This window comes from Hippoglossus stenolepis, chromosome 6, assembly GCF_022539355.2.
Source record: "Hippoglossus stenolepis isolate QCI-W04-F060 chromosome 6, HSTE1.2, whole genome shotgun sequence".
Taxonomy (NCBI): Eukaryota; Metazoa; Chordata; class Actinopteri; order Pleuronectiformes; family Pleuronectidae; genus Hippoglossus; species Hippoglossus stenolepis.
The window spans coordinates 6,785,892-6,803,458 of record NC_061488.1 but is presented as its reverse complement, the minus strand read 5'-3'; the positions used below and the strand labels follow the sequence as shown (position 1 = coordinate 6,803,458).

The following is a 17,567-nucleotide window of genomic DNA, read 5'->3' as shown; positions in this document are numbered from 1 at the left end:
TACAGAAGCATTCCACACCACAATGAAGTGTGTAATCGATGTTGTGGAAAATAAAGTGAGAGAAAAGTAGTTCTAATTGCAAAATGTAAATATTGAGTTTTCCCACAAGTGGGGGCAGACCACCCAGGATGCAAAATAGTCACCCACCCCCTTTTCTCTTTTTGCCTTGTCGACCGCCTGAGAGATGTCTTTTTGTGTGTGCAAAACATCACCAACCACAATCAACACATGCACACACAGACACACACACTCACACACAAACCGTGATGTGTCTTTGCATGCAAATACTTTCTTGCAGCTCCGGCTTGGCATTTGTATTGTGGGAAAATTAAGTGATGAAAACCTGCGGGGGGAAAGAGGGCTGAGCGGATCAGAAATTGAGTGTATAACACCATGTCTGTCTTGTTCCTGTAAGGTGCCAGACTTTTGATTCAGGGCGGCCTCTCGTCTGCTCTGAATAATTTCTCACAAGACAGGGGAGCAAGAGGGCAGCCGGCCCGGGCAGAGCTGTACTGTAGCTGCAGTGTGTGACAGACACAAGGCTCCTCCATGTGTGTGTTGCAGGCCGGTGTCAAATACTTGTCTGGACTGTGGCAAATACCTCCTGCTAGTCTCACTTCAATTACCTGCAGGATTAGCTATGAAACAGAACCATTCACACTGCTGGTGGCTGTTTGAAGATCACAGACAACGGCAGAGTCCCAGTGAAACTTCATTTAAGCCTCATTATGTTTCCTCTGCTTTGGTAAATCTGCATGAATCGAAGGAGCTGAGCACAGTGGCACGAATTGAGAGAAGGTGGCTGCTGGATTTAAACTAAAGAAGTAAAAAGAAATGATTCACCAAAGTCACTTTTTACTCCTCCACATTCCAAAATAATCAACTTACAACTTCGTTTCCACTTATTTAGACAACAGATCCTAATATTTCTAGGTGTCATCTTTCCCAACACATCCAGTAAACCCAGTCAGGAGGAACCCAGCGGTCCAGCAGGAGCCAGTAACTGTTCCCCTGGCCACACGATGGGTGGAATGAAAAAAAAGCTGTGTTGAGGTGAAAACTTACCTTGAGTGCTTTTACTTCCTGAAGCGGACTGTTGGACAAAGGCGACCAGGCAGAGACCCACAAATCCAAGGCTCGCGCGTATCAAAGCGTGCACGTACATGGTAACTTTTGCCCGGAGTTAGGACACGAGCGCTTGTCTGAAAGGCTCTGCGATGCGCAAGGAGCGAGTGTGCGAGAGAGTGTGCGTGAGAGAGAGAGTGTGAGAGAGAGAGAGAGAGAGAGTGAGTGAGAGAGAGAGAGAGTGAGTGAGAGAGAGAGAGTGAGTGAGAGAGAGAGAGTGGTATATAAAGGTCTCTTGTTATTCCCCCTGAGCTCCCGCTGACAGGATCCTGTGCGATCCTCCTTCCCTCCGTGCGCCTGCTTATTGGAGTTTCAAGTGGTCGGGGTCCGGCAGCGCGGCGGAGGAGGAGGAGGAGGAGGAAGGCTTTTCTGTTGTCATGTTTCGAGTCAGACCCGATGTCAGTTAAAGAAAGGAGGGCGAGAGAGGGAGGGAGAGAGAGAGAGAGAGAGAGAGAGAGAGAGAGAGAGAGAGAGAGAGAGAGAGAGAGAGAGAGAGAGAGAGAGAGATGGAGTGCGGCGGTGGGGTCTGAAGGGGGAGGAGAGAAGAAGACGCGTCCTCGCTCCGGACTCCTCCGCCGCTCCTTCTCCCCCTGTTTTTTTATTTCTTCTCCTCCTGCATCACCTCACCCTTCAGGTGCTGGTGGACCTTGGGGGTTACCACGTGCACGGTGGGCTCGACCCCCCCTGCGTAAGCTCACCTGGCCCATGTGCTGTGCCACCTGCGCCACCAGGGGGGAGAACGCGCATGGCCGGTCACGTCCGCGCGGGTAAGAGCAATGGCTGAAGAAGAGGAGGAGGAGGAGAAGGAGGAGGAGGTGGGGAACAAGAGGGCGGATGGGTTCTTAAAAGACACAGATGGAAAAAGTAATAGCCTCGAGATTGCATCTTGTCCTCGCTCGCCGTGTGCAGGAGCTCATTCAGTCCGTCCAACAAACCATTAAACGCGTATTTTCATGGGGTCACGGGTGCAGCGTTGGTGTGATGGCGTCTACGATATCTCACATTAACGCTGGCCAATAAAGAAGAGCCTCGGCAATAACTGTTGACATTTGGAGAAGTCAAATTAAGACAAGACAGTTTAATTAGGGCGAGTCGAGATGGAAAACAAACCCTGATCCTTTTCTGTCCAGCTCCACGAGGGGAAGTGAAAAGTTCAACACACGGAGCAAAAGAAGGTAAATTGCAAAACTTATTTGAAAATGGAAAATGAAAGACTACATTTTTTTATTTCATACCTCATCATTTCCCTGCATGTCGTCCTTATTCCAAGGTCAATTGAGGGCTCGAAGCAATTCCGTGTTCCTGTAACAAGTGGAACTGGCCCTGCGCGAAGAACCGAGATCCAGGTGAGCCTGCAACTTGTTAGAAGAAGTATGCACACGAAGGAAACTCTTTTACTCCTTCTCAACAGAAAGGGCCCTGCAGATATTAAGTTAAGTTGAATGAATAAACGACGCCAGCTGTTCAAAATGAAACAGCTCCTCAGGTATGAAAACGAACAATCAGTAATTGTTTACAGGAACGCTGATGAAAGCCTTGCATGATAATCATCTGGTATAAAAAAAAGAAAAATGCAAATTATATTTTTGTGTCATCTGGTTGCAAAACCATGACCGGCACAACATTAGTCACCCGTCGGTACTGAGCATTGAGTTCCCCTCTGCAGGAGATCCAGCTCTACAGCCACATTTCCACCCCCCCCATTGATTCTTGCTCCCGGCTTTGAATGACTAAGCCCTGCTCGGTGTCATAAATCAGTCATAATGAGCTGCACTCAGGTAGATTTGAAGCAAGTTGTGGAGAAAACTTTCATGCCAATATTCCCATAAAGGAACTGGTAGCATGCATTTAAAGAGTTCTGAAGCTGAAGCTGCTTTTTCACTCCTCCCCCACCATCAGCTGTATATTCCTGCAAATCACTGATCATGAGGCTCCACGCCATTACCCCCCCAAGACCTGCAGAGGAATGAGACCTGACGAGTCACATGAATCAAAGCACACCTCTCTCCCATTATACCAGCAGCACTGGCATTTGATTTCAGGAAGCGTCCTGCAGAGGAATATAGTCCCACACCTGCTCCCACCTCCTGCATTACCGCTCCCAAATGAATGTGCTGTGTTGATGCATTTACATTTCCATTTCAATGTACAGGCAGATTCGACACTATAATTATCACTCCGGCACCCGTGTGTGATTTCTTTTCTCAATCAAATATAATTAGGAGCTCACAATGACACTGATTGGAGATAATAACTCTTTATTCAGATGATGCAGAGGATCTGAGCCACACACACACACACACACACACACACACACACACACACACACACACACACACACACACACACACACACACACACACACACTGAATCGACTGATGCCACAGGGAGAAAAGAAGATTATTTCTTATTATCTTGCATCTTATCCAAATTATGTCATTACCTGCACTTTATTACTTGTCAAATTATAACCGCCTTCAATTCAAAGGCAGATATTTCATGAACAGTTATTTGATATGTTTTTTTGTATTTTCTTCATGTTACCTCTTGTCTCGCCGGAGACTCAAGGCCCTAAATAAACAAGTGATTCAGTATAACCTGAGAATACCCCATCGCATCCACAGAAGAAGAAGGAAGAAAAAAACATGTAAATCCACGGCACAAAGTCAAGGAGTTCAGTGTAATTAAAACAACATCCGTCAGGGATATGGAAATATCCCGTGTCCCTGTGTCCAAATCTCTGGGTAATTGTGAGCACTTGTATAACCAAATGAGCTCAGAGTCACTCGGGGAGTTTGAGAAAGTCAGAACGCGGCTGCCACTGAGCCTGCGTACGAGTCACACTGCAGGATCAGTGCCGTTTTTTTCATGGCAACACTTCATTAAAGACAAAGGGCTGGTTACACTGTGCACCAAAACCCAGCTATTTTTTCACCAGCACACACCCGAGGGAAACGCAGGCTATGTTTAATTTATGATGCTCGTCGTAAAAAAAAAAAAAAGGCCTTTGGCGACACGCTGGGTGTCTGGGGACCGGCGAGGATCTGTTGTGGATAATAAGTCAAATGAAACTGTGTTATTTTCATTTTCACAAACAGAGGAGACTGTTTTTGTGCAACATGTTCATGAGGTTTGCTGCAGAGTGACTGACCACAACCTGCTGTGACTTGTTTCACATCTATAATGAACTGCGCTATTCTCTTTTTGGGATTCTAATGAATTTAAAGGTGTAGTTCACCGAAAAATTCAAATTCACCCATTATCTCTCGGTGGGTGAAGTGTTTGAGTCCACAAAACACTTTGGGAGTTTCAGGGGTAAACAGAGTTGCAACCAAACCCAATACAATGGAAGTAAATGGTGACCAATTCTTCAAATGTATAAAAACAACAGAGAAAAAACATAAAATGCCTCCATACTGCTCCTGTGGTGTCATCCAAGTGTCCGTAAGCCCCGACATCCAAATTTAACTCGAAACGGCATTTACTCCGTGTTTTTACCCTAAATGTCGCGGACATTTATGCTAAACAAACATGGTGTAAATGACACCGAATTTGAATGTCAGGGCCTACGGACACTTGGATGACACCACAGGAGCCGTATGGAGGCATTTTCTGTTATATTCTGTTGTCTTTTTTTAATGTTTAACGACATGGTCGCCAGTTGCTTCAATTGTATTGGATTTGGCTGCAACGCTATTTACCCCTGAGACTCCTTCACCCACCCCTCCATCGACATAGTGATGAGTAGATAATGAGATAATTTGGGTAACTATCCCTTTTAAGGGCATTGTCAGCTTGCTCACTTTCCTCTTTTCAGGAGCCGAAGCGTGGCACTATCTGGATCTTCATGAAAAATGTATGATTGTCAGAGATATACCGCGTTTAACGACTGATCTGTCTCCACCGGCACTTGTTTGGAAAGTCCAACATTTTTTCCCACTTCTCTGGAACCAGGAGGCAAAACACATCTTCAGACAGTTGATTTAGTCGTTGTTGTCACAAGATACTTTTACATTTTGACTCTGAAAAAGCACAGACAACACCCCAACAGCTGGTGCTGTGAGATAAACGCAAGATGGATGCATGTTGGGAGGCGTCTGTGAGAGCCACTACTGTACCTCACTGCATGCTAATGAGCTGGGAAGTTAGGTGCCCTGCAGAGAGCCTAATGTCCTCCTCCAGATGGTCATACACAGGGACACATCACCTCCGCTCCTCATTTACTTTCTTCCACTTCCACATTTGCACTCCCCGATTGTCTGAAAGATTTATGTGTGAAAATGCCGCGGCTTACAACCTCGGAACCTTTTTTACTCTTTCTCCCTCTTCGCTCTCTTCTCTGCGGGGGCTTCGAATGTGAGGTTACCAACACCACCGCAGGCCCAGCGGGGTCTCTTGGTACTCACCATGCCAGCACCACAGGGGAGCAGAGCGGCTTGCTGAGTTCCACACTTTAGTGCAGGCATCCCAGCGAACACTGTGGGCTTGCCCCAGGAATGCCTCCCGACCACAGCCTCAGTCACTGGCACTAACAGGGAGCAGGAGAGGGAGAGTGGGGAAGCGAATGCAGTTATCAAGTTGGATGAAACCGAGGTGACACACACACACACACACTGTAACTAACTTAAAGCATCACGGGCAACGACAACTCCAGTGGCACAAGTGCATTGAAGTTGTGTTGCATTTGTAATACCACACCACTGGAAATGTCACACGGGTTGAAAGCTAATGAGTGTTATGGCCGCAGTACCCTCAGGCCGTGGGGGCATGAGGGATTGTTTTCCTTGAGTCCCAGTCCCACATCACTTTATGCAGCAGCAGCAGCAGCAGCAGCAGGGAGGTAGACGAGGTAGACGAGGTACGGACAGGCTTGTTAGCTGCGTGAGGGAGCGTGCGACTCGCTGGAGGGGATGCAGGCCTGTGCGCGTAAACTCTATCTGGTGCGTGTACACCTGTAATCAAGTGGACCCATCACGATCAAATGAGACAGGACAGGGAGGGAGACATTGTCCTGGTTGGATCCGACAGTTAAGCCCCACTGATGAGCCCGCATCATTCAAAGTATCAATCATCATCATCATACAACAAAATTGTACAACGGCACACACACGCCAGCGTGCACGCCCACACAGAGGGGAGAGATAATACCCGTATATTTGAAGTAAACTCTTGATGACACAGAACCGGGCCGGGCATGCTGAAACCCCAGCACACTCAGCAGTGGCTCTGTGCCACTTTGTCTCCACTAATCCTCCATGATCAACTCGTATGTGGAGAAAGGGCCGAGGCGCTCGGCGGCCTCTTTCAGACAGACAATGTGCACTGTAAGTAGGTAAGTACAGAACGGGACCAGGACGGTGGGGAAGTCCCATGAGCTCACTGTCTAGCCTGATGGTGCTGCAGCTACGCCTACCTGCTCCACCAGCTAACAGCAGGGAGTGTCTCCGGGGAGCTTTTGTGGGTGTGTCGTAAATATTGCAAAACCTAAAATATTTTGGGAGTGAAAGAGTGAATTTAAGAACCCGTTCAAACCCTGTCAGGCTCTCTAAGCCAATCAGGAGTTATGGTTGTGTTTAAGGGTCGTCGTGACAATCGGATGAGTAAAACCTTCCAGAAAATCGCCCACGTTCAGCTCTTACATTCTTTGCTAATACTCCGACCTGATTCACTTCCTCTGGAGGGAACAAGACAACGTAATTCTGTTTGGAAAGATTAAAAAATGCAACCGAGCTCTCGGAATCACTCTGGTTCCGGCCCATGGTCCGTCTGACCGCATAATCAGTACGGGAAATAAATAATGACTTGTTCTTTCCTCAGACAAAAAACAGTATCTGTAAATAAACTTGAGAAGCAAGGAAGCAGCAGGTCCTGTGCTAAAGTTTCATGAGACAATTCATGGATCAACAGCAGAACCAGATTCTTTTTAATTACCGAACCATATTTCCTTATTGCAGAAATCCCAGATTCTGTCCACATTTCTGAACGACCGCACTTCTTGGCAGTGACGTGCAAATAAAATGGAAACTGAGTCAAAGTCATTTATTTGGGTTCGATTTTTCTGTTTAGCATTTTTGGCAGCAAAGGACTCGATCTGCAAAGTTATGACCCTTTGGCTGAATTCACAGGAAACTGACTTGTTACTCTTTCCCCACTTTTGTTTGGATGATAATAAAAATATTATACTGCTGTTTATTATGAAATTTGAATTTTTAAATTCCTATCTGGTCCGATCCTTGTGACGTTGATGAAGCATCATGAACCGAGGTCGGAGGAGTTCACTTTGAAACGCTGGAAACTTTGTGAGGATGTGTCACTGTGCCTTTTTGTATATAAAGATGTTTACTCCAAGTGTGAGCATATATATTTATATACCTAAAGAAAGTCCTTTATTTAGCACATGTAGACAAAGTGCAGTTTTTTTTTGATTGAAGGTTTATTTGGGTGATTTTTTTTTGTTTAGCATTTTTGTCTCCAAAGGACTCGATCCAAAGTTATGTCCCTTTGGCTGAATTCACAGGAAACTGACTCTCTCCCAGTGTTTGTGTGGATGATAATAAAACTGTTATATTGCTGTTCATCATAATTTAATGAATGTAAAAACAAATCTAACACAGTCTAATCATTTCTGCCCTTTAAAAACAAACTGTCTGCTGGCAGTGTGATGGTGAGATTTTCCTCCTGAATCATCAGGGTTTGAACTCAAAACAAAATCTGTTGAGTTTCAACACAGACGCAGAGAAATGTGTCATTTTGCATTTTTTACTATTTTGGAATTCATGTGAGTCGTAGAAATGTTCAAACTTTGCAGTATTCACCAGCATGTGATGTGAAGAAAACATGCGTCTGAATGTATAATATTAAATCTTACCCATCATGTGAACCCTGGTGACAGCATCAGTGGTTACACTGGGACACAAACACCAATCTGGACTGCCCTCTAGTGGTGGAGCTGTTTCTGTGGCGCTGTGAGACACTGAGTGGCCAAATCCAGACAAACTGAGACATTCACACAGCAAACAAATAAAGAAAAATGAAAATCAGCAAATAAATCACAGTCAGACAATTGTGTTGCAGTTTGGCTTGTTAACCTGAATTTGTTCTTCACTTTTTAACTGTTAATAACAATAACTTTATTTGTATAGCACTTTGTATTGCACTATATAACAATACAGATATAATACAGAAATAATAAAAATGCAGATAACAAAAGCAACAGACATCACACGATAAAAGCTTTTTTATAGAGATGTGTCGTAAGAAGTGAGAAAAAACATCTTGTCTAATATCTCAAATCTCATGGCAAGAATGATATGCTCACTCGTTCTCTATCTCTCTCATTCATAAGTGTGCACATTTTTTTAGGCCATTTGATAAAAAATGTCCCTGAATAAAATCAATCCTTGGCCCTTGAACTTAACTATTGAAATTCTATGATCCTCAGATCTGATCATAAACCACTGAATATGAAAACAACTCACTGAAATCAGAAACCAGATCAGCTTTACTTGGTCCAACATGGCAGCGACGTGGACCCAGCAGCCAGTGCGACGTCTGTGTTTATGTGTTTCCTCCCTTCTACTCTCCTCACAGCTTGAAAATCTCGGGGTGATAAACAGGTTCACTATTCATGTTTTGGGAACCTCAACACAGGCTGTAAAATAATCTACAATCTTCCTAAAATCTATAAACAAGAACATTTCTTAAAGTTGTTTCCAGTTTACTATGACATCACTGTTGCAGGATGAGTAATTCATCATCTTTTCTCCTCTTAGTTTCCATCTGGTGTCTTTGTAACTTCCTTCACACGGAGAACGCAGAAAAAATAGGTGCAGGTATGCAGATGTTGTTGGTCGCAGCTGATCTATGGAGCCTACCAGGGTGACAGGGAAAGTGACAGCTGCTGTCACTGAGTCCTTGTCAGTCAGGTCTGCTGGCAGCGGGTCAACAGACAGAGCAGGTGGAGAGGAGAGATAGCTCACATACCAACATGCCGCAGAGCAGCACAAAGCCGCCTGTGTTGGTTCGACGGCTCGAAGCTGCTTCCTCTTTTACTGGCTTTCGCTTCTACTACAAGACAAACTGATGAAGATGAAACAGCCCAATGATTCTAACTCTGATATCAGTGTACAATGAACACACACACTTTGGGTTTTATCTTTCATCTGTAGTATTCAAAACAATATTCAAATAATTTTTCCACCTGGCTCTCATTACCTCTGACTGACAACAATAAAGGGTTTAAAACACACACACACAAGCATAGAATGGAAATATTCTCTTTATAGATGGAAACACACGCAGAGAGGAAATGTTGGGTGTGATCAAGAAAACAAATTACAGGTAAGAGCAAATCTATTTGTCTCTAAAAGCCTGCAACAGTGATAAAAAGCTTTTTTCCAGACAGGCGGCCCGGCGGCTCATAAATGTGCCAGCAGGAGCAGCGGAGGTGTTGCACAATGGCTGAGGCAGGAGCTGAGAGAAACAGGTCGCACCAGTCCTCTCACCATCACATCAGATAAAGGTGCTGAAGCTGAGCCAGAAAACAGGCTCCTCTGTGTGTGATTTGACGCGAGGCCGTCACGTGGTCACATTTGTCACTTGTGAGTAACGCAGGACAGAGTGTGGTCGAGAAATTTGATCTTACAAGGCACAAAATAACACTAGTTCAATCAGCTCATGTACGTCAGATGCACACTGACACTGCTCCGGTGTTTGGAAATCCTCGTGTCTCGGATTCTTATCACTGGGCGGCCTGGGGCTATTTGCATTGAGTCTCAGTGAACTATAACCTAGAAAAGCACAATGTACTGTTTGCATTCAAATCCATTCAACATCAAAATCCTTCATTTATAAACCAAACTACACATAATAAATAGGTTTGATTCAATCATAATTAAACTTGAATATTAGCCCAGTGCTCGTTGAAACAAAACCAGACTAAACCTTCCAGAGAAGTTTGGGTAGTAAGTATAAACCCAAGTGACCTTTAAAGTTTGTGAAAAGCAGAAGTTCGATGGGAACCAGCCTCACACTGGTGCCAGTGAAGAGCCTGTGAAACCAGACAGTGATGTAGACGATTCATACCTGCAGAACACGAGACAAAATTAAAATTACAACTTATTATTGCCTCTTTGACAGTAACAGCATTTAATTTACAAGAAACACCACAGAGACAGGGAGAGAGTCAGGAAGATCCAAACAGTTCTTGCCAGATGAAGGAGAAATAAAAACACTGTACAATATCAGTAACAAGTGGACGTAAGAAGTGTGAATGACAGTATTCAGGTCAAGGTTCAAGCATAAATATGTAGTAGAGCTGCTTCCCGAGAGGTTTGCGATGCCTTCGTCACGTGTATGAAAGAGAGTCTGCAGGGAGACGAGTAGACGACGTGTACGAGGCATCAGTCCCTGAGGAGCCCCAGCTTCTTCAGGGCCTGGCGGCGGTCCTCTTCATTTTCTGAGCGGGGGCAGATCAGCACGCTGATGCCTTGGGATCGAGGCAGCTTGTGAGAGTCTCTGGAGTGCTGATAGGTGGTGGGGGCCGGCAGGGACCTCCGAGGGACCTGCAGGGACCTCCGGTATTCGGGCTCTTGATGGGTGACCACCTCTCCCTGAGTGCTTGAAAACTCCTTCCCGCTCCCCAGGGACGCTGGGCGGGGCCGACTGTTACGCAGCTGCCTGGGGCTCAGATCGCCATCCTCGCTGGAGCCTTCACTTTTAAAAGAGCTGCTTAGACCCAGGCCGGAGCGCTCCAGGGTGGCCGATTTGACACCTACGATCCTGGGTGGGGTTAATTTAAGTGGGGTTGGAGGAGGCGTTTTCTCCTGTGCGTGAACATCAGCCTCGGAAACACCGACGGCAGCAGACGGTCCATTATCTGACGTCAGAGGTCCGAGGGAGTCACAGAAAGCATCAGGTGCGGGGAGAATATCTGGAACCTGAACTGATGGTGGCACAGCAGCTGGAGACACTAGGGGGACGGAGACTGGAGGTGAGCTGTGGACATAGGTGTTAGATGGTGTGAAGTGCTGTTTGTGTGGAGAAGGAGGACCTCCCCAGGAGCTTCTACTTTTGGGAGACAGTCTGGGGCTCAGGGTAGGACCTGGATCCGCCTCGTCACCTTTTAGCAGGCCGAGCTTTCGGAGAGCCTCAAAGCGGACTGGGTCCAACACCCGGTCACTGCTGGAGGCCACGTAATGCCCTGAGTTGCCATCAGACGCTGACGCCTTGTGTGACTTCAGAATAATGTTGGGAGGAAGCTTCTTGGGCTTAGGGGCCACAGCAGGTGGACTTTTGGGCTCAACAGCATCGGGAAGAGGACTCAAGTGGGGACCAACAGCATCATGAGGAGGACTCATGTGGGGACCAGCAGCATCGGGAGGAGAACTCATGTGGGCACCAGCAGCATCGGGAGGAGAACTCATGTGGGGACCAGCAGCATCGGGATGAGGACTCATGTGGGGACCAGCAGCATCAGGAGGAGGAATCATGTGGGGACCAGCAGGATTGGGAGGAGAACTCATGTGGGGACCAGCAGCATCGGGAGGAGAACTCATGTGGGGACCAGCAGCATCAGGAGGAGGACTCATCTGAGGACCAGCAGCATCGGGATGAGGACTCATCTGGGGACTGGAGGTGACGTCTGGTGGACTCAGACCGGGATACCCTTCAGGTTGGGGCATGTCTGGACTTTCCTGGGTCATAGAGAAGCTTCCTGACGTTCTCTTCGCAGTTGCTCTCTGACGTAGTTGTTCTAAGTCGATATTTCCTCGCGGCTTGTTACTGGACGTCCTTGCAGACGGAGCAAGGTCCCTGGCTTTGTCCAGGTGCACATGAGGGCGTGGTCTGTCCATGAAGTCTGAGGGAGGTGGGATCAGAACCAGATCTTTTGCAGAGGCCCCATTGGACTGACCTTGGAGAAGCTCTGAACTGGTGACAATCTTGGGATTACCATTTCCATCTGTGGTAACGCACAGAGCCTCAGACTGAGGATCTGATGGGGGGATTTGAGACCCAGTGGGTGGAGTCATGAGGTTCAGCGATGATGGGAGCGCTGCTGAAACAGGATGCGACGGTGGTTCATGATCTGGAAAATGTCTGATACTGGAAATGTCTAAGAAAAAGAAAAACACAATTCCTGCAGTTAGTTCACAGGAACGAGACACGACGGAGATAATCCCCTGAGCAGAATGTGAGAAGCACTTACCATTTACGTTGGTCTGTCCTATTCTGTCTGCCTGAAACCCAGCATCTGGTTCATCGTTGGAGAAGCCGCTGTCCTCCTGCACCTCCAGTGCCTCGATGGTTTGCTCCAGATACATGAGACACGCTCTCTCCTCTGCAGATAAGTGCTCCATGCTGTCTTCACTCTGCACACATAACAAGACTAGTTAGTTCAAAATGAGGGGAATTTAAGACCAACATCAAGTACGACAGATTTGAATACATATCCGTGTACCAGAAATATTCTTATACTGATTATTTTAATTATTTTGACTTTGAAGACCCTGTATATTAAAACCAAAAGCATTTTCAGAGGTTTTCTCAAAGCTTTTCTGTCCTCCGTTTAACCCTGATCACAGCCACGGGAGACAACACAGCAGGAATAGGTCAAAGTTGTTTAGTGTTCAAACAGCTGCAGAGGAATGAGTAATAACAGCCGCCCTGTCCTGGTCCTGAGTTTCTCTCACTGCACATTGACTTGTCAGAGGAGTTTCAGGTGACTCCAGCTGCCTGGGAACAGCTCGAGATCTTTAAAAAAAAACACGACTCTCACTGGAACCAAACATCAGTATTGAACAGATTCACTTTGTCTCCTCGTCTCTCATGAGACTGTCTCATAACGACTGTACAGGTGTTTGAGACGCTGTTCAGACCATGGTTCAGACAGGGGAGAGGAGTGTGATGTGAAGAGTTCGCATATGTTGTGTTTGACAATAAACAGATAAGCTACAGAGTCACAGGGGGCAGATGACTGGAGCACGGCCGATTGTATTGGTTGGCTGACAGGAAAACTTATTTCATGACTTATTCTACAGATAAATATTTATATTTACATTTTACGAAAAAGTAGTTTATTTTCTTATTTCAAGTTCTATACGTTTGGTTCCATTTGTGTTTTCATTCTATTTATAGTTATGACCTCGAACAAGGTTATGTTTTCACCCCTGTGCGTTTGTTTGTTTGTTTGTAAGCAAGATTTCCTAAAAATGACTGAATGGCTTACCAGGAAACTTAGTGGAAGGAAGTGGTGAGAATCGGGGAAGAAACCTTTCAATTTTGGTGCAGATCCAGGATTTTCTTTTTCCACTTTCTTTTACTTTAACAAAAACGTAAAATCAGGCATATTTAGGGAACCGATAACGATGAGTGAGTGAAACTTGGAGCAGCTTGATTGAATTTAAAAAAGGGACTGTTTGGCTTTGGTGGAGTTTATGTGCTCTAGAGTATAAAGACGTTTATGGTAAAACTGTCAAATATCAAGACCCCCCCTCCATATCCATCAGGCGATCTACAGCAGCACTCACATAGCCAGAGTTCATGCTGATTACACTCTCGCAGCTCCCAGCACTGTCCATATTGCTCAACGATTCCATGGCAACGCCGCCTGGCCACGTGTCATTCTTCGTCATTGCATAAGGGAGAAGACGAGGGCAGAAACTGGACTTCACAGTCCGATTTTAATTTGCGTGAACCTCACCACGAGTCATTCTGAGGAAGAAGAAAGAAAAGGTGGCGCAGTTAAGACAAAACGTTCAACTTGCAGGTTTGACGCAGTTTCCCACTGGAGGCTGAGAGGAGAAGAAGCCACAGTTTGAGGTCTGTCACAGAATTAGTCAGCAAACGAAAAACAGCCATTAATGTCAACTCTTCCCATTAGTGAGACAAATTAATGCCATAAATTAAAGCTCACAGTTAAATGATCCTCATAATGTAATAACTCTCCCATTAACGTAACAAGAGGCCGCTGAGATGCTGAATGGAGTCACTGTGATGTATTGGATATAACCAGATATGCTAATTGGGTCGTTAAACAAATTAATGGATGAGTTGGAGAAACGTTTTATTTACAGACAAGACGTGGCCTGTTTGAAAACGAATAGATTAACACCAAGATGGATTTTTGTGAGATACAAAATATTTTAGATTGTAGTCCCCCTGTCATACGATGTGTTTATATCATGGAGCTGAAACAACAAGTTAAACAGAAATGGACGAATCCTTTGTCATGTCGGTCGCTGTGATTCACCGACGGCGAGACATGCTCATCTTTGTTTGTGAGCATGTGTGACATACTTCCTGTCATGTTCAGTTTGTGTAAAGACAGTTGATATGAGCGGATCGTGTTGCCGCACTACACTGCTCACTAGCGCCTGCTGCCCATTCTCCTGTGTCACGTCGGAGCACAAGCGTGCCAGCCACGACCTCAGGGGATCATTACAGGCTCCTCATCTGCTGAAGGAACAACGAGGACGGGGGGGATTTTCAGAAATTCTCACTAAATAGACTGGGAAACAAACAGGGTGGGAAATAAATTCACACGAGCTGGAATGAAAAAAAGTTCTTTGCCTCCTTACAGAGCCAGAAGCAAAGAGCACCGACAAACAACAGTAAAGAGGAGATGCTATTTGATCAAGTTCAAGTTCAAACACTCCAGTGGATTAGAGTTAACTAGGTCACACAAATGCAACATCCTGCATTGAAAAGGCTTTTAAACGCTTTATTCACCACGTAGACGCAGTCGCACAATCAGGTGCAGGTGTGTTTGAGAAGGCAGAGCCGAGTTCACTTTGTTCGTTTTTATCTCAGAGAATGTTTGATTAAACCCGAATTAAAGTTTCCCTGTATGAGTCAGTGTCACAGAGTCATTTACTGCATTAAAGCTGTGAATTTTCATTTTATACAAGTACTTTTCATGTGTTCATTTTCTGCTCAGGGAAACTTTACTTTCCAAAATTGAAATGAGCACATGGTGGATATTTTAGAGGCAGAAAATGAAATATGCTTTGATTAAACTGAACCACTTTTTAGGGCCAAAAGTGAATAATTTCATAATTAGTTCAGTGTTTTTCCACCACAGCTGCATTCCTGGCAGCGAAGGGAGGGAAAAGAGACATTTGGAAATAAGTTCTGTGAGTGAAGTAAGTAGGAAAATTCAATTCAACTTCAAGTGATTCATGCATTTTTGAGTTTTTGGATCCTAGATGTCTTATTAAAATCTTCTGACTCACGGCATCGGGGCCCCAGAGTTTCTAAAATCCTGATATTTTATGAAAATTGCATTACACTTATTATGTTTCCCACCATATTGTCGTAAGCATGGATAGAACATGTTATAAGCTCTGTTGATCTATTCTCTAAGCAGCGGATCCCAAACATTTATGCTTGTAACTTTTAAAATAAAGAGAAATCTCCAGGGCGTGAGTTTGAAACTGTTTTCTTCTTTTAGATCATTTAATTTGAAAGATTATTAGAACAACAAAGAAGGGGGAATTTGGTTATTTGACCAAAAATTCAAATAGAGTGAAATGTTTGTCTTTCATATCACTTTGATTATCACTGTTTAAATATGTTCTGTCCACAGCCAAACCCTAAACAAATCCTAATTTTCCTGAAGCAAGGTACAGTGAGAACTTCAACCTTTTACAGAGATAAGTGTTGAAAAGAGAAAGAGGAGGAAGATGTTGCTCTGAGAAAAACAAAACCAGATTTTAAAAATACAAGAAACAAACTGAATCTATTAATGGATTTAGAAAGATAAAATTTAGTGATGGCTTTTGCAGGTGTCCTCTGACTCCTTGGGGCCTGACCTCTCGGTTGGTTGATCTAGACTCAGCCTGCTGGTAAAGGGCACTGACATGTTGCCCTGTTGACATGAGGACAGCCGGGAAAAACCCGATCACCAACACCCACATTCACACATGTTTTCTGGCAACACGAGCAGCCACGGGCCTCCCAGAGAAAGCTGCTGATCACTGTAACCTCCCATTAGGGCTGCTCACATCAGCAGAGCCACACGAGTCCAAACCTCCAGCAGCCAACACCTCTCCGCGCTGAGCGAGGCACCAAACCTGTAGGGCAGCCGCGGTGGGAGAGCTGGCTCACTACACCCACAGCTGAGTCAGTGATTTAATACAGACAGGAATGTCACTTTGCTTGCTTCCAAAGTGTTCAAATTCAGCCAAGTGCTGTGATGGGACTGGGCGTTCCACCTGAGTCACATCTCGGCAGATGAGACGTTTCAAGCTCCAGGTCTTTTGAATGAGTTTTGCTGGGAGAGAACCAGACTCATTACAAACCCAGGAATCATAATTTAGAGGCGCTGATGACGGGTTACGGCGTGTTCCTGAATCCGGGGTCCCACAGAACTATGTGAAGTATGTGTTCAAGGGCAGCCAGTCAGGGAACTGGTTTAATGATTAACAGTCAACAAAAAAAGGCTCATGTGTGAACAGCAGGTTGTGAAACTCTCCACAGAAATATTCCATTAATGTTTAGCTTGTGCCACTAAAACCAACATTATTGACGCACATGTGCAAATATTTGAACCTTTCCTGACTCACTGAGACACTAAATATTGGGTGATAACACATTTCTCACATATTTGGAAAAGAGTAACTGGCTTTAATGGAATGGAAACTTATTCTAATGCCAGAAAACACTGGTTATTCTCCACTCCTCTCAACACAGACTGATGTTTGACACAGGGTGACACTGATATTATGTGCAAATGGGGAAAGTTGTCATTCACACCCTTAAAACTACAGAAATTAAATAAAATACAAGTTTGGAAAAGTGTAACTTCAGGGCAAAGTTTGTGAAAAGCAAACACAGAGACTGGTTTCATTTCCAGAAAGTAGCAGAACAACTTGTTCCTCAGAACTTTAAACCCCCTCAACAGGAAATACCCGCAGAAAAACAAGCTCTGACTTCAGAACAACTTCCTCAAACTCACCGGAGATGTGACAGAGGTGAAGTCCCAGCTGATCTAGGAGCGGTTCTCAGGTCTCAGTCCATGTTGGAGGTGAAACTCTCTTTCTCTTTCTCTCTCTCTGTCTCTCTCTCTCTTTCCTCCTGTCGCTGCTGCGTTCAAGAGAAACTACAGACTACCGGAGACCGGACAGGTAATAACAATGACAGGTGAACCAATTAGCGTCGGGACAGGTTAGCGAGTGGCCAATCAGCAAGCACCTGAGTCAGACGTCATCAAGGAGGAGCCCAATGGCAGCAGGCTCTTATAAATCTCTATACGTTGACGTGTGTGCATTACCTGAATAGTTTATATAGACTATATGTATGTGTATTATTATTATATACTTTGTTAAAAAACTATTATTAGGATAAATATGTTCAATAAATACACAAAATGTTAAGGGCTATATATAATGTATGTAAAGAATAATGCTCATATTCTTTTAGGCATGTTGTCTCATCTGTGTGGA

At 45.0% G+C, this 17,567-nt stretch overlaps 2 protein-coding genes across 5 annotated transcripts in view; both read right to left on the bottom strand.

The window, feature by feature from the left end:
- scube3 (signal peptide, CUB domain, EGF-like 3) overlaps positions 1–1,554 on the bottom strand; it is a 71,716-nt gene extending 70,162 nt beyond the window's left edge. For both annotated transcript variants that reach the window (XM_035159964.2, XM_035159965.2), the window contains exon 1: positions 1,066–1,554. In XM_035159964.2, the coding sequence (XP_035015855.1) occupies positions 1,066–1,165 (100 nt within the window). In that variant the 5' untranslated portion in view covers positions 1,166–1,554. The remainder of the gene's footprint in view (positions 1–1,065) is intronic.
- Positions 1,555–9,385: 7,831 nt separating this feature from the next.
- LOC118110561 (specifically androgen-regulated gene protein) lies at positions 9,386–17,213 on the bottom strand. Of its 3 annotated transcripts, XM_035158443.2 has the most exons (4): positions 17,081–17,213; positions 13,653–13,836; positions 12,332–12,494; positions 9,386–12,238 (listed from the first exon to the last, which is right to left on the bottom strand). In XM_035158443.2, exons 2-4 carry the CDS (start codon positions 13,755–13,757, stop codon positions 10,527–10,529), a joined length of 1,980 nt encoding a protein of 659 aa, XP_035014334.1. In that variant the 5' UTR covers positions 13,758–13,836; positions 17,081–17,213; the 3' UTR covers positions 9,386–10,526. The 3 variants fall into 3 exon arrangements, with proteins under 3 accessions (XP_035014334.1, XP_035014335.1, XP_035014336.1); XM_035158444.2 differs by lacking the exon at positions 13,653–13,836; XM_035158445.2 differs by lacking the exons at positions 13,653–13,836; positions 17,081–17,213 and adding an exon at positions 13,352–13,625.
- Between the last annotated feature and the right edge of the window lie 354 nt (positions 17,214–17,567).

Excerpts from the sequence above, each read along its gene's own strand:
- LOC118110561 (XM_035158443.2), bottom strand. The coding sequence starts at position 13,757 with ATGACGAAGAATGACACGTGGCCAGGCGGCGTTGCCATGGAATCGTTG. Across the intron at positions 12,495-13,652 it reads TCAGCATGAACTCTGGCTAT|AGTGAAGACAGCATGGAGCA; the intron begins GTGAGTGCTGCT and ends TTATGTGTGCAG. Across the intron at positions 12,239-12,331 it reads AGGACAGACCAACGTAAATG|ACATTTCCAGTATCAGACAT; the intron begins GTAAGTGCTTCT and ends TCTTTTTCTTAG.